Source organism: Galeopterus variegatus, unplaced genomic scaffold (assembly GCF_000696425.1).
Source record: "Galeopterus variegatus unplaced genomic scaffold, G_variegatus-3.0.2 Scaffold4737, whole genome shotgun sequence".
NCBI lineage: Eukaryota > Metazoa > Chordata > Mammalia > Dermoptera > Cynocephalidae > Galeopterus > Galeopterus variegatus.
In genome coordinates this window covers 90457-114071 of record NW_007730848.1, presented here as the reverse complement: position 1 = coordinate 114071, position 23615 = coordinate 90457, and the positions used below count along the sequence as shown (strand labels likewise).

The 23615-nt window shown below is 34.3% G+C and overlaps 1 protein-coding gene across 1 annotated transcript in view; it reads right to left on the bottom strand.

The window, feature by feature from the left end:
• Positions 1-23615, bottom strand: part of LOC103603673 (serine/threonine-protein kinase 3-like) — a 125674-nt gene that overhangs the window by 37384 nt on the left and 64675 nt on the right. Inside the window, exon 4 of the mRNA XM_008588244.1 lies at positions 19989-20103. Within this exon, the coding sequence (XP_008586466.1) occupies positions 19989-20103 (115 nt within the window). The remainder of the gene's footprint in view (positions 1-19988; positions 20104-23615) is intronic.

The following is a 23615-nucleotide window of genomic DNA, read 5'->3' as shown; positions in this document are numbered from 1 at the left end:
GATTTCAGTGCTATAAAGCCAATGGGCAAATCCACAGTGAGACTAAAGGAAAATTTGCTGGAGATATTACACTGATTCATGAACTGTCTGGCTTTGCTAATGACTGGAAACGTTCATTCCAACTCTATGATTCTATAACAGAGGGTACTTCAAAAAGTTCATGGGAAAATTAAAAGATAATATGAATCTTTCCATGAACTTTTTGAAGATCTTCACATGAAAATAGTCTTAACTAAATAAATTCACACTCATTTGGACATCAATTTACTCATTCATTGAACAAATATCTACTTGACTGGCTCTACTGTACTGAAACTGCTGAAGGTGCTACAGTGATAAGAAAACTGACAGTCTCATTCCTCATGAAGCTTACAAGAATCCTTAAAGATACAGTGTGAATTTGGCTCTAAACTGTTACAGGTGGAGAGGGCAGACCTGAAGCAAATGTGTAAAGTTTATATGGCCTCTCTTTCACTATGCTTTTCTCCCTTTGGTAATAAATCCCTCTCCTTACTTCAGGCAGTCAGTTTCCTCTTATTCACTTCATATCCTCCCCAATCAAAAAATGATGTAATATCCAATCATTCATTCTAGCTCATAAATAGAGCTTAATTAAAAATAATTTGTGGGGCCGGCCCGGTGGCGCACTGGATAAGTGCGCCGCTTGGGAAGCGTGGCGGCGCTCCCGCCCGAGGGTTCGGATCCCACATACAGACCGGTTCCCGCTCACTGGCTGAGCTCCCGCCCGAGGGTTCGGATCCCACATACAGACCGGTTCCCGCTCACTGGCTGAGCTCCCGCCCGAGGGTTCGGATCCCACATACAGACCGGTTCCCGCTCACTGGCTGAGCTCCCGCCCGAGGGTTCGGATCCCACATACAGACCGGTTCCCGCTCACTGGCTGAGCTCCCGCCCGAGGGTTCGGATCCCACATACAGACCGGTTCCCGCTCACTGGCTGAGCGAGGCGCGGGAGCAACGCCGAGTGTTGCGATCCCGTTGCCGGTCCCCGGTCCGGTACAGGGGCAACACTGAGGGTTGCGATCCGTTGCCGGACACGGAAAAAGACAAAAAAAATAATAATAATTTGTGGTACAGTTGAATATCCATGCTCAAAAGCAGTATCTGTATTTTAAGTCTTTTATTGTCAAATGGGAAATGAAAGGTTTCTATCCCTCGATAAAATCATTTTAAATAACAAAAAACAGGTAAAGAAATATTTTCTAGAACACAGAGGTAAATGTGTTGTCTTAAATTTTTACATTAATTCACAGTTTATAAAGAGTAGATTATGTGATTTCACAACTAAGGTAAGTAAGCAGAAACACTTATTATCATCCCTTTTTTACAGATGAGGAAACAAATTCAGAGAAATTAAGTGGTATGCTGAATGTCATACAATTACTAAGTAGCAAAGCCCACTTGTCTTCTACAGTCAATACTCCTAAGACAATACTGCCAGATGTCACAAACATAAATGTTAAGAATTGGTCTCAATATTTTTAAAAAAGGGGAGGGGGGTTCAAGGCTTGTTCCAAGGGTGATATACAAAATATTTGATAATCAGTAAAGCAAATGTCTAATCAGAACAGTTCCCAGCTATAACACCAACCAACCAAAACAGTTACTGGTGGCTAACAACAGTAAGAAAAGATACCAGCCAAAAACAAGCAATAAAACTATCAGCCTTGAGTATCAGGCAGAGTGCCTGTCCCAGATACACCTCAGCATTCAAATTAGTATTTAAATGGTATGTCAGTGAAACAAAACAAGTATACCTGTCAATGAATCCTGCAAGTGAGCACACTCACCTGGCCTGAAAAGTTACCCTGAGTACATTATGGATGACATTATGAATATTTTCCCGAAAACAGATGCTTAGTCTCACTAAAACAAATATATGGCTCAATTATTTAAACACTTAAAAATATTTAAATAAAAATAAAAGAAAATCAAAGTAAGTTTCAAACAACTAGGTAGGAATAATAGTTTCTAATCAAAAAAAGCAAAGAATTATAAGAACTTATTAGCTTTTTCTACATGCAAACTATAAGCTTAGAAAACTTAGAAAAATGTTCACAATAAATATAGGAAGATATGTAGTGCACAGAATTATTTGGAAAATAAAGAGCTCACGTAAATCCTTCAGGACAATAAAAGCCCAATAAATAAATAGGCCAAAGAAATGAATAAATAATTCACAAAACTTTAAAAAAAAAAAAAAAAAGGCTGGTTAACATACATGGAAAGTATTAAACTTCACTAATTATCCAATAAAAGCGAATCAAAACAATGAGGTATTAATCATACATAATTCCATCTGGGTCACAACGTTGCTGAGAATAACAGCACATATGTGGCAAACAAGAAGAGTATAATAGAAAAGCGGACCAAGAATGCAGAAGTGTTTTCCAAAAAGCCCTAGATAACATTCACTCACTGAAAAAATAATCTATTGAGCACCTACTCTACATTAAATTTAAAAAAATAAAAAAATATAAAAAAAACTCTTACCTAACCTCATGGAGTTCCAATACAGCAGGAAAGACAGATTTATAAACTCAAACTATTATAAAAAGCACTTTCAAAGTGAAATGGAAGCACTACGGAGAGCAATAAGAAAAGTAGTTCACGGGCCGGCTGGTGGCGCACTCAGTAGAGTGCGGCGCTTGGGAGTGCAGCGGCGCTCCCGCCGAGGGTTCGGATCCCATATAGGGACCGGTCCACTCACTGGTTGAGCGCAGTGTGGGCATGACACCAAGGGTTGCAATCCCGTTACCGGTCACGAAAAAAGACAAAAAGGAAAAACAAAAAAAAAGAAAAAGAAAAGTAGTTCACCATCTAGAGAAAGTAAAGACTATCAGTAAAGTAACTCAAATAATGTACTGAAGAATAGAAATATAATAGTTATGAAATGGTACTTGGAAACAAGGTAAGGACCAGTTTTCTTCTTTCCATTAAGATAAGAAAAACGGTAAAAACTGACGGGCCAAGTTTCAGCCTTGTAGTGCCAAAATGCAGATAAATCTTAGGAAATTTGGGGGAATAAATGTTTACCTGATCTCTTTTAAATATCAATGGTATCAAATGAACTTTGGACAAGAGCAATATCTACATCAAGATTTAAGCCACTCTACAAGTATTATGTGTCACTCATGGAGAACAAGGAGAATGGAAGGAGATAGGAACATGTGTATTTAGCAGACACCAAAATGCAGGTCCTGATCTAAATATTTATTATCATGTGTATTTCATGTTTTTTTAGACACATGCTGGCCATTTCACTATTAAAAAGTAAAGAAGTTGACAGTCATTTTCCTTGATAGATGGAGTTTTATTTTCAAATAATCTCTAGCTGTTTTAACAAATTTCACTTACATATAAACACAGTCAATTATCAAATTAGCTAGATTTTTATTTGGCAACAGAGAGAACTACTTCTTCCCATTACTATATAAAATTTAAAGTAGCAGCTTTTTCATCTACATAAGATGTTTAATCAGTTCAGACAGCACATATTCAACTGTTTCAATATGATCAGGTTTATACTGAAAACACTTAGGAATAAAAACACAGGAGAGAGGATCTGCTTCAGACAGAAAGAGGTAATAAAAGAACTCAGTTCTTAGATGAAAAAGTCTTAGTCCATTCTCAAATCACAGCTAACACTTCTTTTAGTGGAATCTATTAAGAATCCCTTCAAAGAAAAATTTTATCAACAGACTACTTCGTTTGTGGATTTAATTAGGTTTTTCTCATTACATTACAGGTTTAATTTCATTTCTGTCACTATACAAATGGGGCAATGTCATTTCAAAGTCATCTGAATCACATTTATAGTCTGGTGGTTTTTTCTTGTTTTTCTTCAAAAAGGAGGGTGGTAGAGAGATAGTAAACCATGAATGAAACACTCAGCAATCAGAGATGGAAATACAACTTTTATAACTGAGCTAATACATTAAAAGACGGAAGTCTACATCTGGTTTCAATGCTGGTATGAATTCACTGGCAAATTTAAAAAGAATTTCACTGTACAAAAACAAAAAGATGGTTTTGATAGGTTTTAGTCCTCTGGTTACTTTTGTTTCTAGAGTCATATGATTAGTATAATAATATGATACATTTAATATGTCACCGTGTATATGGTTTTGATAAAAATGCACCCACCAACTTGTCTCTGGGGCACATGCACAGTTTTAAAATACACAGACTGCCTTAATGTTTTTATGTTAGTAATAAGAAATTCAAGTGAAGTTTTTGTAAATTCACACAAAATTAAGAATTTTAATTTTCTAAAAATGTGTCTTTGACAATCTTAGCTAGACCCAACCTTTTTAACATAATTATTTATGTGTATAAAATAATGCATTAATTCTACATTTATCACCTATTAGATATTAAGGATATAAAAAGAACTGGTCATAGTTCCCCCTTTCAATAGACAGAGAGATAACTAAGATACTTTATTACAAAATTTCAAGTTTCACATTCTCAGTGACTTTGCATGAGGTCTTGAAAATTGTTTGATCAGAACTCACCACTAGAATCTTTACACACTCTTTTAAAGCCTGGATCAAATCTCCCCTTTCAAGAAATCACCTTATTTTCCCCAAGTAAGGATTTATCTACCCAGTGATAACAATGGTGATAACAAAAGCTTACATTTATTGAGTTCTTACTATATCAGCCACTCCACAGGTATCCTTTTCATCTAATACCCAAAACACAACCATAGAAGGTAGGCACTAACAAGAACCTACTGGAAGCCTGGTACACTTACTACCCTGTCTTCATGATACTCAGAATTTTGTGGAAAGGGAAGGGCAGAGGAACAAATAATTACAATACTAAGTAATGCTTGCAACAACAGGATTAGCTATAGGAGCACTGCAAGGGAGCAGTTCTTAAAAGCTGATTATGCATTAGAACCAGTTCTCTTAAAATCCAAACCATCTAATACAAACTTCAAGGCCTTGAATGATACAGTCCCTGCCATCATCAAACATCTTACCTCACCATTCTCCCCACTCACAGATGGCTCCATGACGAGGTGACTTTTGAGCTGACTCTTGCACAATAAACAAAGCTTATCAGGTGACTGAAGAGGGAAGAAAATATTAAGCATGTGCAAAGGCAATGGGCATAAAAATATATGAAGTCCAGTACCAGTGAATGGTTCTGTATGTCTGAATGTAATGTGTATGGGAAAATAGTACAAAATGAGAAGTCAGGTTAGGGCCGAACTGTTTTATACACCTACAAATTCTTAAACGGAAAGATGACATGACCATATCTGAACTTTTAGAAAGAAAAAAAAAAAAAAAACTCTGACAGCATTTCCTGCCGCTTTAACAACTACAAAAAAAAAGCCTAGAAAAGATGGAATTCATTATATCTCTTTATTTAAACTGAAAAAATACATTCTGTTACATACACATAAGGTTTATATGTACTGGTATGGGAAGGTATCTAAGATGTATCAGAAGTTTACCCAGAAAAAGGCAAATATAGAACACCACATAGAATATGAATTTTTGTATAAAACAAACTCTGCATACACATGTGCTAGAAGAACCCACAAGAAATTAACTGACATGACCTAAAGGAAGCAAAATTGAGGGGTGAGTGCGGAGACATTAACTTCCTCTTTTATACGCCTCTGCACTATTTGAAATTTTTACAATGTATTTGTGTTATTTCTGTTTCTTAATTTATATAATTAAAAGGTGGAGGAAGTATACATACTCTTGTTAAAAATGCAATACAATTTTTAAAATCTCCATCCAAAAATTTTAAAATGAGAAATTTGCCATTTAGGGAATTAAACTTCTATTTTATGAAAAATTAATTTATGTACATTTCTTGATTTCTTAAGATTAAACAAGGCTTTACTGGATAAGACACAGTGATCTTTTAATATATTTCTTTAACACTACTTCAACAAATATCATAAAATTCTTGTATCATTAGTAATTTAAAACTATTATTTTTAAAAGTCTTTGCCTTAATGAATAGTAATAAAGTAGCACTTTACATTTGTATAGAACTTCACAGGTTATAGAATGCTCTGACACTCATCATCTTTGTTTCTCACAAGAAAACACGGATATAAGTAAGGCAAGTAATATGATATTAGATCCATTTCACAATTAGGAATCTGAAGTTTAGAGGAGTTACACCACATACCCAGGGTCAGAGAGTTAATAAGGAACAACCCAGGCACTGAAGCTTGGTCTTCTGGCTCCACATCCAGAGGTCCTTCCACTAAACCACATCACTCCAAATAACCACTGTTACGGTGTGCTATGGGTCAGGATTATGACAGGGAGGGAGGGCTCACTGTAGATACGACAGTAACAGGCAGTCTGCCTGGAGAGAAATGTACAATATAAAAATAAAGTGTATGAAGGTGGGCCTGATTGATGAAAGGGAAATACAACAGGGAGAAATGCCAAGAAGAATAGCAACAAAGGTGAAAACTGGGCAACTTACCAATAAGTGAAGCCAAGGAAATGCCTTTGTAAACTTAATTTACTTAGTTAAGGGAGAAAGGATTGTCTATTCAGGGGACTATATAGTAACATGGGAAAATCATAAAGTGTTTACGATCCAATCAAAAGATTTTAAAAAGATGTAATGGAGCATGATGTGCATAATGTATTTAATCAGAGATTAAAACATGGCGGCACATGATTGCTATGAAAAATTTTAGTGGTCTAATCCTACAATGCATGGTTATGCTAATGCTGTGGCTTGGAACTTTAAGAGGCAAGTGTGAAGTACACTCAGAATTCAAACTCACTCCATGGGAGACAACAAGCAAGGAGCAAAAAGCATCACTTCCTACACAACAAGACTCATTCTAAGATTCTAGTACAGCACTGAACAGTAATACCTGCTCAGGGTGAGAAAATCCTCGTAAGAGAAACGGCCAGGGACACCAGAAATAACATCAGGGTTGAGTCACCCTGCTCTAAAGGGAATCATGGGTCTTTAATCATGATAAGTAGACTTACCAGGAGAATTCCTATAGCAAACATTTACTGCTGACATAGCAGGAACAGACTTCTTGAGAAATGGCAACCATACTCTCCATTACTGTGACAGATGAAAGAAAGATTTGGAGACCCAACAGCTTGACTCTCAATGTCACCAGATGCCTCTTCCAAGTTTAACATTCATTTTGGGAGCTATTTTAGAGGAGTTTTTCGTTCTTGTTCTTCTTTATTCCTGATGTATTTAGTTTTGATTTTAGGTTTAGTAAATACACAGAAAAGTGTTATTTTTTGCCAGTCTAGCACTCACTCACCCTTCTCTTGCTAATATACTCTGATTTCTCTCAGAAAATCACTACTTGCCCATCCTGACCATGTATTTTTAGCAGTCAACTTTATCCTAGCTCTGGTTTGGACACATGACCTAGGACTAAGCCAGTTAGGACATCACATTCCAATGGCCACAATGATTTGCTCAGAGAAAGGCACATGACCCATTCAGAAGCAACGAGGCACAAGACTATTACTCTTTTCTGCTGGATTTCAACCAGAAAGGTACAGTCCACCAAACTGCTGGCAGCCATCTTGTTAACCATCATGAGGGGAGAGTACATGTTGGTAGCAGAATCAGAACAAAGAGAATTTACCCTGAATCAAGCCATGAACAAAACTAACTCTGCAAACATTTTTAGTTATGTAAGCAAATAAATTCTCTTTTTGGCTTAAACAAGCTTAAGCTGGGTTTTCTGTAGTTTATAACCAAGACTTGAAACTGATGCTGTAAACTTGAAGTCAATACCAAAGAGAGGGGAAGTTCCTGAAAAAGAGGTGTGTATAAAGCACATATCACTGACTAGTTCCAGAAATGCTAGAGGTTATTCCAGATATAACAGCATAAGATCTCTGAAGCTGATTTCTGGTTTTTGCCCTTAAACAAAAGGATACAATAATTAGGGGCAGGGGGAGTGGAATAAACACATCTTTTAAAAGGAACATATATGCTTCAAAAAAAAAGCCTCCTTTTTGCCTTCATTTTCCTAGTACTATCTCGCTCAGCTAATAAATATTCATGTCAAATTTACTAATATTGCATTTAGATTTCTCATTTTACAGAACTTCATGTTTCAGTTTCCATTAGCTTTTTTTTTTAATTGTGGTAAAATATATGTATCATAAGGATTGCCGTTTTAAGCATTTTAAAACATGTAATTGTGTAGAATTAATAACATGCACAATGCTGTGTAACCACTACCTCCATCTATTTCCAAAATTTTTCCATCATCCATTAGCTTTTATGACATATATGATATAATCATACACAATAGTGACCAAAACCTCTTACTGAAAAAACAATGGTTTAGAGAAACTTGAGGGATACGTAGCAACCTTTGAAATATTTAAATATCAAAAGTAATACTTAAGCTTACAGGTAAGACATTATCGAAACATCCATCAAGCCTCATATTGCAACTTCTTTACAACCAAAATTTCTCTTCTTCTCTCGGGAAAAAAGAATACATAATTTAATGGGGCTCTCAGGTATTCAAGATGAGGAAAACACTTTGGGAAAAAGAGCAGAGCAGCTCAGTAATTCCTTTCCAACTCTCACCCCTCTACCTCATCCCACCCAAAAAAGGGGAATTGAGAGTATAAAATATCCAAGATTTTAAACATAAAGAAGTTATGGGATTCTTCCAGAAAAGCACAAATCTTCTGTTCAACACAAAGTACATACATTAGGAAGCATAACTGGAATATTTTAACCATTATTATATACAAGGGGGCACAGAGAGGTTGTCTTTCTGGAAATCTGGATTGCACATGTCTGGCAAGAAAAAGAAGATTAATAATCTATCACAAAGTCCCACAACTAGTGATTCAAAATGAAAGCTTTCACTACTTATACCATATGTAAATACACATATATACAGGCTGCTTATAATCTCTTGATCTGCAGAGAAAGAGAACTGATACTCTACTGTGAAAATGGTCAGTGGGTAGACATTTTAAAATCCTTTCCCACATGAAAAGATTCCTGAAAAAGAGATCAGAAGGCAACAGAAAAGCACTCACTATATACAGAGTTGTAAATCCAGTATGAACTAGTATCTATTACACAAAGAGGGAACATGCAACAAAGTGATTAGAAAGTCAAACATAAATTAGTCCAATAACACAGAGGTAAATATAAACCCCCAAAAGCACTTTATGGAACAGAAATCCACACATGTCAAAAAGATGTCTATTATTAACAATTATGTAATATCAAACTTTCAAGCTCCAAATAAATCTTAATAATCAATAACAAGAATTTGGTATGCCTTCAACAAGAAAAAAAAAATCTGTTTGAAACAGCACATAATTAACATCAAGGCAGAATATGTATTTTTAAAATACAACATACCAAATGCTTACTATAAAGGCTATTCATGCTAGGCATTAATACTAAGGGCAGTTGGATAAAATATCCAAGTATATTTTGAATAGTCACTACCTGGTTCTACTAAAGAAACTCTCACTGTACCTAAAAATCTAACTTCTGTCTTATGGAATGCATACTTCCTTCATTAACAACAGTAATTCAAAGTACCAATGGTGAATGCTAGGATTCTGTCCTTGGTTCCATAGTCCTCTGTATTACTCTACCCAAACACATTCGATAGACAATGTTCACAATGCAAAGACACTTCCATCTATTTAAGTGAGATGACAGGATGATAATGACAGTATCAATAACAAATACATATAGGGCTTTTTATATGTCAGGTGCTGTTCAGGCACTTTAAATACATGTAATTTTCAGAACAACTCAATGAAATAAGGTAGTCATCTTATCCCTTTTAGCAGATGAAGAAACTAAGTCACAGAGAAGTTTTAAAAACTTGCCCACATTAACACGAGTACTATGTGGCAGAGCCAGGATTCAAACCCTGGCAGTCTGGCTCCAGATCTTGTCCTCTTAACCATTACAGCTCAACTCTAGCATTTAGCTTTATTTTCAACACTTTCTTTCCCTACAATCTACTTTATTTGTCTATGGGTTCATTTCTTATCTGGAAAATGGGTCAATAATAACTCTTACCTCATAGGGTTGTTCAACCCTCATATGGGGATTAAATGTAATTAACATACATGATGTGTTTAGAAAAACACCTAGCACATAACAATACTATACAAGTACTGTTCTTACAATGCCTACCAAATGTCTATCACTGGAGTTGAGAATCACTGTTCTAAAACTAATAATCTGTGAGAATTTACCAAGCAGAATGGTCTTAATGTGTCCTTTATGCTTCTAAAGAAGTGGTAACTAAAGAAAACTGGATTTTCCCAATTATTTCCATTATAAAACAATAAGTCTACCCCAGGAAAATACATATATACATCACTTAAGAGATGCTATTTTCAGTCTGGAATTTCCTCTCCATTATTTTGTGTTCCTCCATGCCCATCCAATATCACAGAAATAGATCTCATCCTGGTAAAAGGAGATACTAAAACTTTCTCTTATATACCAAACTGAATGTTTACATAAGTATTAAGACACAAAACTTATTTGGTATTTTAATGTAATTCTCATCTGTACAGCTGGGTACAAGGTACTATGAAAGGTTTCAAGACCTACTAGAACACTACTCTCAGAGCTTGGCTTCACCAAAGAGCTATATTATGGAGACTGAAAGAACCACCACAGTGATGCTCTAGTTCAGGGACTAGTGCTAACTGACATTTAAATTTGCCTCTCATTTTCTGTTGTGACAACATTCTTTTACAAGTCTTGTACAATTGTGCTGAGATTTCTCAAAGGTACAGAAGGAGGAAGAGAACCACCAATGGTTCGTACTCATACATATTGAATTATAAGAGATAATCAAATTACTCCTCAATGTAGTTGTACTAATTTAAACTCCTAAAGAAAAAAATAAAATAAAACAAACTGCTAAGAATGTGGAAGTATATATAGTATACAAAAGGCAATGGGAGGGCACTTGTTCATGTTCAATCACTAACATGAATTTATAGTTAATTTGTTCAGTTATTTGTCTCTCCTCTTGAAACAAAATAAACTAATAACAAAAGAATCAGCACAGAACAGTACGATAAATTTGGGAGGAGCATTTCTGTGGACAGAGTTATAGCTTAGAGCAGGCAAAGAAGGGATCTGGAAAAAGAATGGTTCCAAGTAAACCCCAGAAGGGTTCCAAGCTTAGAACCACAAAGTGGGGCGAGCAAGAGTGAGAAAGGGAGATGGAAAAGATATTAGCTTTTCCATGGAAGCTGAAAAGAAGAAAATGAAATAAGAGTTGGCTCCTCTGATTACATGCATTCTGGCATTTATCCCCAAACCAAAAAAAAAAAAAAGGTGGGGGACAGGAGGGTTCCTCTCTAAAGAAATTGAATGAATAGCCTTTGTAGGCCCTTCCCCTTAAAAACCAGTTCCCAACCCATTCACCCTAATATTATGCCTGTCAGTCAAAAGCACTTACAGTGAGAAATAGTCAGACTTCCTATCCCAAGTACAAGACCAAGATAAACAAAACAAGTAAAACAATAACCCCAGAGGAAACAGAGATGATTGAGGAAACAGAAAATAACTTTTTAAAAAGCCTATTATTCTTAAAGCAATTTGAAAAGCTTCTCCATCCATGTATCAGCATCAGTTATAAAAAAAAGGAATAATAAAAAAAAAGAGTTCTTATAAATTGAAATGTAACTGCTTAAATAAAAAGTTTAGTTAGAGAAGACAGAAAATAGAGTAAATCACCTCCACACCCGACCCCCCGAAGGCAAAAAAACCAAAAAGAGACAGAAAATTTAAGAGGAAAAAATATGTGTGTGTGTGTGTGTGTGTGTGTGTGTGTGTGTGTGTGTGTGTGTGTGTGTGTGTAAATTCAGGAGGTTCAACCATCTAGTGAAGAAAATAGAGGGAGAAATTATCAGAGATTCTTCCAAAGCTGAAGAAAGACAAGTTTTTACACTGAAAGGAACTACTGCATGCTGGAAAAAAAAAAAAAAAAACCTCACACCTAGGCACATTCTTGTGAAATATCAGGATGAAAAGTTGAAAATTTTCCAGAGGGGGGGAAAAACCTACAAATAAATAAGACTCTAAGAGGCATGAACTATAACATTAGCAACACTGGATGCTAGAATACAATGGAGGAAAATCTCAAAGCTCTAAGAGAAAATTATTTTCAATATAAAATTCTGCATAGCCTGTCAACCAAGAAGGAAAGCAAAATAAAGACATTTTCAGATATGCAAGGCCTCAAATAGTTGACCCCTTATTCTTGTATCACAAAGAAGATAGTTTAGAATGAATATGGAAGAAAGATGAAAACCAAGGAAACAGGAAATACGTAAGAAAACGGTGGCACTAACCCAGGACTCCAGTGAAAATAAATTCCAAGGATGCAGCTGGACAGCAGACCTAGAAAGCAATGAGTCCACATTAGAATAAGAAATGAAGAAGCTTCAAAGAAAATCTTCTCAAAGAAGAACCACATACATTCAAGGAAACATAAGTAAGAAGCTAGAATATATCAGCAAAATGATAAAGATGGCATATGTAGATTTTCTCAATGTGGCAAAAAAATAACAGGAAGAACTCCAAGAAAAGCAAAAAACTATGTAACAATAACATGATACTAACTAGATGCACCAACCTAAAATTTAGCAATGATTTGAGCAATTGATTATGTGTGAAAAAAGTAAATCCATGTAAATCAGATGCTGGGAACTCTCCTTTGTGTGTCCTAGGGATATGAACCTTTAGAGATGGAAATATAACTTCAGCATATGGTTGTTTCCTCTTCCAAAATGTCCTCTGCCCTCTTTTCTCTGATTCCCTCATTTATTCATTCATTCTTTCAACAAATATTTACTGAACATCCTAGGTGTTAGGCACTGTCCTAGAAGCCGGAGATAAAAAAGTAAACAAAAAAACCCAAAACCCTGCCATCTCCAAGTTTATATTTAATGACTCCTAATCTTTTTTGCCAAGGGATTCTCTCGCCAATGAAGCTTTCTCTGAACTATGTTAGGCTAAGTGCTTCTCTTTTTTCCCTCCTAAAGAACACTAATTCTTTATAGAATTAAATGTAAGTAAAACTGCAAAGTAAAATATAAAGTGCTATAAAATGTTTATTATTTAACAGATGAGGAAACTGAAGTTCTTGTCAGTTAAACAATTTGTCCTAGACCTTAAAACTAGTTTATGTTCGTGAGTCTGATTGCAGAATTCAAGATTTTAAGTCACATACACTATTTAATAGATTCCCTAATACTTATTAACCAAAAGGATTCAATGAATACTAATAGTGATTTTTAATCATAATGCAACCAGGAAAGTCAGAGAAACTTTTATCACCTACTGGAATATATAAGAGGTTCACCTTCATTTTAATTCTAGTACCACTACCATTAATCACCATAATTACCATACATAACCAGCTCAAATGCCAACTTTGTGATCTGCCCCATATTAAGCACTAGCACTTACATAGACACAATCCACACCCTTTATTACTCAGCCTTGGTTACAATCACTGGAATATGCCTACTTAACCCCCAAACTCAATTCTATGCCTTCACCCTTTCCTAGACGTTTCTCAAAGAAAAGTAGAGGTCAGATTTTAAAAGTCCTTTTAATATCTATGCTGACAATCAGATAATTCATTTTATGAATTCTTAAATGATACGTGAAATACTCTTATAACTATTAGCAAGCTGTCAAGCAGTCCCACAAGCTGATCAAAAAAAGGCCAACAACAGAAGGCAAAGGATAGGCAAAAAAAAAAGAAATGGAATAGCCAATACACATATGAAAAGATGCTCCGCCTACCTAGTAGTCAAAATAAGCAAAATAATAATAGTAAAAATTATAATAACAGCATCTAGCATTTTTTCTGCTCTTTCTTTATGTAAGAATGAATATGCAACAAAGACCCAATTAATCAATCAACGAATTACTGAATAGACAACAAAGTACCTGAGAAAATAAGGAAAATTCAAGTAAGAAATGATATTTTAAGCTCGGCTTTCACACATGCAAATTCACTTATCAAAGACTGGAGATGGGGAGAACACCCAAAAGTGGAGGAAAGGACGGGCAATGGCATACACAGAATCACCAAAATATGAATCCAGTTCTTATTCTAGGATCCAGTTTTATAGGGAAGTTGGAGTTAAAGTGCATGAGAAAATAGTAACAAGTTATGAAATTGTACAGGTAGGAAGTAGATAATATATAAACAGTACTTATACAGCAGGCTAAAAAATCTGAACTTAAATGTATTTTAAAGGGCACATAACTTAATCAGATTTGTTTTTTCCCGTGCTTTTAATATTCAATTTTCAAGGAAACATTTGATAAAAAACAGAAAATAGTCAATAATTTAAAATCAAGAACTCTTTATCCCTAATGAGATTTCTTTCAAAGACAAGCATAATTCTACAAAAAGTTAGGTGGTTTTCCAAGAGTTGTTCCTCTTAAAACAAATAAAAAATCTAAGACCCACCCATAGTCAAATCTCTAAACCACCACCTAATTTTGTTTCTTCTTTACAGTAAGTGGGGCTTGTAAATTATGCAAAGTCAGGCAAGATCCAAAAGAAAGTTTCTAATAAAGTAATCTAACATGTCCATTCCTCTGAGAAAGCTTACTATTAAGGTGGTTGTGATATATTAATGCATATACATATATATACATATAAAATCAAGCAAGCTAAGTTTAAGCTCTCAGGTCCAATAGGACTATGCTGTATCACAGCAACATCCATCTCTGAGTCCACTTGAGCACCAATCCAACTTTGTTCTCAAACTATATTTGATTATTTTTATTACTAATTTCAAGATAACCACATAAATAAGAATTTCAAATAATCTTTTTTTTAAATTTGAAACATTTATTTACTTTCCTACATCACCAATTATGGATAATAATCTGTAATTATTATATTATATTAATATATAATATTAATTATATATTTTTATTTATATATTATTATATACTATTTATTTATGTGCTTATTATATATTAATATATAATATATTAATGATTAATATATTATATTATATTATGTGTCATGACTATGACTGGCTAAGTGTTATATCTCCTTGGAAAAACACAGCACTATGTTTGGTCATAGCATTAAGAGCTCTTGGTTTCAAAGCACCTCAAGCCCTCTTTGAAATGACCTAGTCAATTATCATGTTTTTTACATCATTTTTTAGATCTGTAAGGGTTAAAATTAACAAAGTTTTACAGCCACAGACTACACATTCATTCATTTTATTGAACACAATCACAGGAAAAGTCATTTCAAGTGCTCTACTAGATAACCCCGCATAACAGAAAGCAAAGGAGATATAGGCAAATGATAAACCACTGTCTGAGAAGCCCACACCAAGGAACAGACCCCAAACACAGAACATGGGTATCAGGGACAAGATTAAAACTGCTAAAATGACTAAAAAGATTAAGAAGAAGAACTGTGCATTAGACAAGAACTAATAGTCAAATAGGATCTTACTAATTAGACTACAATGGGGGGTAGGTACCTGGATAGAAAGTAAATAAGCAAACGACTAATTGGTGAAATCAAGCAACAGTGCTAGCAGGGGACCAATGGCAAAGTTACCTGAGGTTGCAAGAATATATAAAAACAGAATTCTATATTCTATAAATATACCATTTATACATTAATCAACTAGAAAATTTACCTCCCCCCAAAAAAGACACCATTCATGATAGCAGTAAAAATGGCAAGGTCTGTAGAAACAAATCAAATTGAAAATGTGCAAGATTGTCAAGGAAAGGATTTAAAAAGACATTTAAAGACATAAAAGAAGAACTGAACACAAAGATATTTGAATGATCATGGATGAGAAAATATCAATGATATTTGACATCAATATTTGACTTTTGATTAATCTGTAAATTTAATATTTCAACTGTGAGCTAAATATAATTCCAATCAAAAACTCAGCAGGACTTTTTTGACAACTTATTCTAAAACTCATATGGGAGATCAATAAAAACAAAGACAATTAAGAGAAATTGCATCCCATATATCAAACACACCATACAATCTAGAGCATGTTTCTGTTGCAGAAGCAGATAAATAAATCAGTGGAATAGCTAGAACAGAGAGGCCAAATGCACAGCCAAGTATATATAGAGTCTTAGTACAGTAAGCATGTAAGTCAGTTAAAATGGGAGAGATAATCGTGTTATGAGAATTAGATTTCCAGACAGAAAAAAGTAAAAACAGATCTCCACCTCACATCATACACAAAAATAAATTCTAGCTATATTAAAGACCTAACTGTTAAAAACAAAACTTAAACTGTTAGAAAAGAGCTCCACTTCTGGTAATGGCAGACTAGATAATTCAGACTATTCTCCTGCTGAAGAACTAAAATGTCTGGAATAAATATATGTAAAAGTCCGTTTGAAGGCTAATAAAAATATAAAGTAGTGTCTCTTGTCTGGAATCAAGCTATGATAAAAGGAAAACACCAAAGAAGTGAGCCCAGTATTGAGGGCCACTTCTCCCAAGAAGTATCTGTCAATTATGGAACAGAGGCTAAGAAGCTAAGAAGCAGAGCGGAACTTTTGACTCACTCACAAGATGAGGAGAAGCCCTAGAATATCAAAGGATTATATCCTAGACATAATGGGGGATCAACCCTCACAAGTACTAAAGTGCAGGTTCAAATTATCTCTACTCCTGATTGGACTAAGGTGATCCTGGATTGCTAGTTCTAGCCACCAAGCAGAAGCAAACAAAAACATTCAGTGGAAGAACAACTCATCATTCAGAAGTGCAAATAATCTCTACCATTTTGTATGCAATGTCTAGCATACTATCAAAGACAACCAGGATGGACAAAACAATGAAAACCAAGAGAAATAATAAATTAAAAGATACCCACAAGAGACAAAGATAATAAAGTTATCAGACAAAATTAGACTATAATTAATACGTTCTATGAAACAAATGATAATGTTTTAAAATTCTGCAAAGAGGTGGATGCTTTTAAAAAGAATCAAATGAAAATTCTAGAACATAAAAATTCAGTAACTAAAATTTAAAATGCAATAGATGGATTATAAAGCAGATTAGACACAGGCAAAGAGAGAACTAGTGTACTGGAAGACAGATCAGATGAAAATACACAGATTAAAGCACAGACAGATAAAAAGAAGGAAAATACAACAATATAAAAGGGAAAAGAAGGGGAAAAAAACTAAATTAAATACATTCAATTGACAGAAGAGGAGAGAACAAATGGGCCAAAAACACTATTTGAGGTAATAACAACTGAGAATTTTCCAAAACTGATGACAAACATCAAGCCACAAAAACAAGGAACAATAAGAACACCATGTGGGATAAATACCAAGAAAATTACACCTAGGCACATCAAAATAAAGCTTCTGAAATCCAAAGATAATATCATAAAAGCTACTAGAGAAAGAGAAATGACAGATTACCTTCAAAGAAACAACACTAAAATTTATCAGTAGAAGTAATGGAAGCTAGATGATTATGAAACAATATCTTTGAAATGCAAAAAGAAACTGCCAATCTAAAATTCTTCATCCATCAAATACATTGTTCAAAAATAAAGTGAAATAACGTTTTCATAAAGTTTTTCAAAAAAACTGAGATCTTGTCACTATAATACCCACACATAAGGAAACACTAAAGGATGTTCTGCAGGCAACTGGGGAAGGCAGAAAGGAATAAAGAGTAATAAAAAGCATAAATACATGGATAAATATAAACATTGACAATATAAAATAATAACAAAAACTTCTTGTGCTATTTAAAATGTATACAGAATTGAAAGAAACAACAAAGCCTAGATATAACAAAAACAAAAGCCCTTATAAGCCCTTAAAAAAAATGTTGCCATAGTCTTAGCAGAAGATTGATTTGTTTTGTGACCATGTAAACAACTACTAGAGGGAGTCTGAAATCTGTTCAATAGATGAATGACATATTTATTTCACTGGTCATATTTTAGAAAGTCAGCCGATCAGTAACAGCCATGCCTATGAAACTCCAGCGATCAAGATTATCACTCCAGTGAATGCTCCCATAAAATGATCAAATACTTACAATGTCCAGACATTTTTTTTAAAATGGGATGATATATATCTTTATATGTACTGCTAACCTTAACAATAACGGTAGTCTAAATTTTTAAATAATAAATGAAGAAAAATGTCCTCATGTTAGAAAAAAAAAATATTCTTAAGATTTAACAGAAGCTGTCACCAAGGAAACACCCGAGACAATATCCCTATAGTTCCTAATCAATCTCTTGTGCAGCTCTGGGTTCTTTTTCATATATGTAAATTAGACTCTTCCCATGCCACCCCTGAACCAAGGATAACTGTCCTGTGAGAATAACTATTAGACTATTCCAAATGTATGACTTCCTAACGTGCTCAGAGAACTCTGTCTTCTTAAAAAGAATATGAAGGGATAACACCTTTCCTTTGATAACTCATAAAGGAGATCCCATCCATACCTATCTTTAGGAACCATAATATACCTTCACAGTTTGCAATTTTGGAAACAAGAAATAAACTACATGGATCAAATACTATCTACTCAAAATGGTAACATTAACACTTAAAACCAAAAAGACAGAGTTTTTTTAAATTTTCCATTTCACACACTTCATATTCCTACTTGATAATTTTAAATACCAAATGCACTGACTTTAGCCCTAAACTTATTTTAAAACACTTCTCTAACTGGAGTATAATTATTTTCAATTAAAGCATTGTTCTGCCACTTAAGACTCATCTGATTTACATAAATGCTAGTTAAGCACCATAGAACTTCTAAAATATATAATTAGAACATCATAGATCACTTAATCCATTATGTCAAAACAGAGATTTTACCTTAAAAAAAAAAATCCTATTTACTGTTTTTTTCTCTAACAGGAAAAAAAAACTAGTACAATAAACTTACAACAATGTACTTCCCCCATCAAACCTTAAAATGATTTTGGTTAGCCACAAATTGACTCAAGTAGTTAAGTACGTTTTCTGAATGCATTTTTCTAAAACATGTCTGACAACATGTAACAGTGTCATGTTGTTCCTGGGTTAGCATTCTACAGAATTACAAATTAGTTCATTGATTATTTTCAGTCATTCACAGATAAAAGGTCACTCTGGTGCATAAAACTGTTCAAATAAACTAGATGCAAAGCTAGACTAAAGTAAACAATTTTGTAAATAGCTCTTCTACTTAGGGTTAAAGCATAACCATAAAAGTTTTTATTAAATAACACATTCCATTAAGCTGAATTCACAAAAATAAAATACCACACACACACACACACACAAATACTTCAAAAAGTTTGTGGAAAAATACGATTACAAGATAATACAAATCTTTCCATGAACTTTTTGAAGATCGTGTGTGTGTGCGTGTGTGTGTGCGCGCGCGCGTGTGTGTATAAAATCTGGCTTTATCATTTTCACACATCTTGACAATACTGGAGAAAATAAATTAAAAATTTTTCAATTATTTTTAAAAATTCAGAAACATATAACTTCTTAACTATTTACCAGCCATAAATTATAATCCAGAAAATTTAAGATCAGGAAATATCATAAATATCGTGAACTTTAAATAAAGTTCTAGCCATAAGTTATTGAACTCACATTAATAAACAACACACACACTGATACCAAATGAAGAACAGGAGTAGTGTGATAGTTTCTCAGTTACTTACTGAAAAAAATTATCTTAATGAATAAATTAATCATGTGATTCCTAAATTTGCTATAGAAAGATATGTGGCTGGTTCTCACATCTCCAACTAGATCCCTTTACACTGTTTAAAACCTTTTCTGTTTTCACATTAATATTTTCTTTGTAATAAAATACCCCATAGTCAGATTCTAAAATATGAATCTTTAGAAATAAGATTGGCAAAGCAATTTTAAAATACTTACTGTCTTGTTTCGTAATCTAATTATATCTGAGACAGAGCCAGCTCCACAGTACTCCATAACAATCCAGAGGTCTGTGTTCTTAAAGTAACTGCCATAGTACTTCACAACATATGGGCTAAAGAAAAATACATAGACAATTAAATTTAGTTAATTCTCAAAGAAAATTTTTTTTCAATCCTAATACAAAGTATTTTCAACATTTCATAATGTTCCAATAAGTAAACTTAATGAGTAAACGTCTATCTGGAGTTCACCAACTGTGGATAATTAGGCTTTAATTCATGGATTAAATTTAACAGGATTACAAACCAGAGGAGGCCCAAATGTTTTGAGTGATTCTGAAGAAAATAAGCCTTCATTCTGTCAAAGGACTTAATATTTAACATAAGGAACAAATGAAAATATTTTCCTTTAACTAAAGCATTTTAAATGTAAATCTTCTAAAGGATTTTGCATTCAGTCAAATATTAACACTCAACTTTAAAACACTATTTCAATGAGGCCAAAAAAGTTTCTTCTTTTTTATTTTCTTTCATTTTGGCCTTTGAAAATTCTGGAGAAAACTAATTACAACTTTTTTTGCTTAAATTCAGGTAATTAAAATTATTAACCATTTAAAGTATTTCTAAACTGAGATTTATGTCTTCCAGAGCAGAATAAATTATGTTTATAGCCAGGTAGTTTTCAGGAAGACTTAGAAAGAGACAACATGACCACCACCGCTAATAATTAATAAATGTTAATATGCTACTTATGCTGAGGTATAAAACATCTTACCCAACTCAAAGAGGGAGAGTATCCACATTCACAGAATCATAAAAAGATAAAAAATACAAGGTAGTATAAACTAGGTAGTACACAGCTTAAATGCTACAAGAGCTCAAAGGAGGAAGTGATCTCGGTGGAGCTATCAAAAAGAATTTTGTGGAAATGGTGGAATATGGATGGGGTTATGAAAACAGAGTAAAAACTCCGAAATGTGTGTAAAGGAGATAAGAATATTCTAGAAAAGGGAAAGGCCATGAGCAAAGGCACAGAAATAGAAAGGGAAAGGCTGGCCTGTTGGGTCAGCTGGTTGGAGTACAGTGCTGCTAACACCAACGTCCAGGGTTGAATCCCTATACCAACCAGCCACCAAAAAAAAAAAAAGAAAGAAAGAAAGAGAAATACCAAGGATGGCATGTTTAGGGGACAACTTGTTCAAAAGATACTTCTATCTAGTCATAGCTGCTATCAAAAACAGTAGCTACTTTGGTAGGCATCAATAAGACAAGAATTGATGTAGATAAAAGAGACGTATGAATCAAATAAGCAAAAAAAATGCCAATAAAAATTAAAAGTGTGATAAAAGAATACACCAAGGAGGAAGTTAGGGGAAGACTGTCAAGGAAGACTTCTCAGTAGAACCTATACAATTTTAGCTAAGTCCTGAAGTCGAAAGTAGAGCAGGTTGGTTGGAGCTTGGGCCTGAACTAAAATAGGAAGCTACAGGGCTAGAATTCTATCCTACTGTTCCTCATTACCTCTAGCACAGAGTTGCTTCCCAACTGGTCTCCTTGTCATAGTTTTCTTCCCCATTCTAATCTATGTTCCATATAGTTGGCAACGTTACTTTCCTTTAAAATAAAAGTAAAATAAGTTGATTATATTGCTGTCTTGATTTTAAAAATTCCAATGGCTCACCACTACCCAAAGGAAAAAGTCTTAACTGCTTCATATCACATACAAAACCTTTCTAAGTCTACCTTTTTACCCATATCTCTCATTACTCTCCATCTTGTGCCTTAAACTTCCAGGTATTTTAGCTAAGATGCAAAGGTTAACTAGAAGTCTGCCAGATAAAGAGCACCCAAGCACCAAGAACTGCTTGTACAAACACTCTGAGAAAGAAAAACCATGTGGAAGGAACTAAAAGATCAATATGCCTTAAATAAAGTGAGTGAAGGATAAAGTAGAACATAATGAAGTTACAGGTGTAGGCAGAACCCTCATCATAAAGAGCCTCAAAACCAAGGTAAGAGAATACGCTTTATTTGAAATACAAGAGAAAATCAAAGAAGAATTTTAAGCAGAGGAATGATCTGCTTTACACTTTTAAGGTTTCTCTCACCACAGAATAAATGCTAGATTGTAGGGAAGCAAACATGGACACAGGGAGAACAGTTAAAAAGTTATGTTAGTCTATGCATGCAGGAGACTGTATTTAACATATCCTTTTTTTTTTTTTTTCTGTATTTCTGATGCTTTAGTACCTGGGACCTTGCTGAAACTGAAGGAACTGCCCCTCCCAGGGTCAGCTAATTCCTGGAGATAGCAAACTAACTGGCCTGTGAGCATGCCTTTCACATGCAAACCAACCAATTTGGAGCCCATATCCCAACCATCTCCAGAGTTACACTCCAGGATCACAACTCCTCTGCTGTAATCACACCAGGGTCAGATACCAGACAACTAGGCAAAGCCCCTATGCCCCAGAGCCCATTGAAATTATTATTCAAACTACCCAATCCTAAACCTGTTTTCTCTGTTTCACCTGTTCTTTCCCACGGAAACCACAATAAAGCTCTTGTCCATGTCTTCCCCTCACTCCCTCTGCCTCCTTACTGTGGTGCTTCCCCGTGTATGTACGCCATGACATCACAAGCCCCCTTCTCTTGGTATGTGTGAGTATAACAATATATCTTTTCCATGGCAATTATCTCTTGATCTGTTGGTCTCACCATACCTGATTAATAATTAAATATACACTTTAAAACAGAGATGTTGGTGGCTTGGATTAGAGTAAATGTAGTAGAAATAGAAGAGAATAAATTCAAGAGATGTTTTCAAGCTACACTCAACACAACCTGGTAATTATATAGACGGGGAGACTAGGAAACAGTAAGCAAGTTTTTTGTCCACTGTGCCTCCCTTCAGTTGCATATTGAATATACATTTAAGACTGGCAAACTGAAGATTAAATTTTAAAGCTATCATTTTTTTTAAAACTACAAAGTAACACAGATACCAGTAGGCTCAGAGAGTTCAAGCCTTGGGACTTCTAACTCAATCTGTTTCCACTGACATAGATATCATGCATTCAAATTCATTCACATTCATTCATACATCTTTTTTTAAATAATTCAATAAAAAAACATTCACTGAACATTCCCTGGTGGCAGTACTAGGGAGAAAAACAGGAAATTCTTCTTTGTTAAACTAGTAACAAAGAAGAAAGAAAGGGCAGTCCAGGCAACAGGGAATCCCTGAAGAAATTTATGCAAGGAAATAATACAAACAAACTAGCATTTAAAGAACATTATCCTGTGCAGGATTGTCAGTGGCCAAAGGTGACAGTACTCATGCTAACCATCAAGTTAACTAATTGTGCAATTATCTAAGTGTTCCAACATCTGCTTTTTAACCACTACATTGATTATTAAATGCTGGGAATGAGAAGAAAGTTTCATTCAAAACAGTAGCTCAGGGTTATAGATATATAATTTTAAGCAACACACAATTAATTCAGCTATAATGCCTAAGAATCTTGACTATGCCACTGCATGGACTTGAAGGATGTATCAGAACCCAGCAATTCTGTATAGATTTCTCACTTTTTTTTTTTTTTTTTTTTTTTTTTTTTTTTTT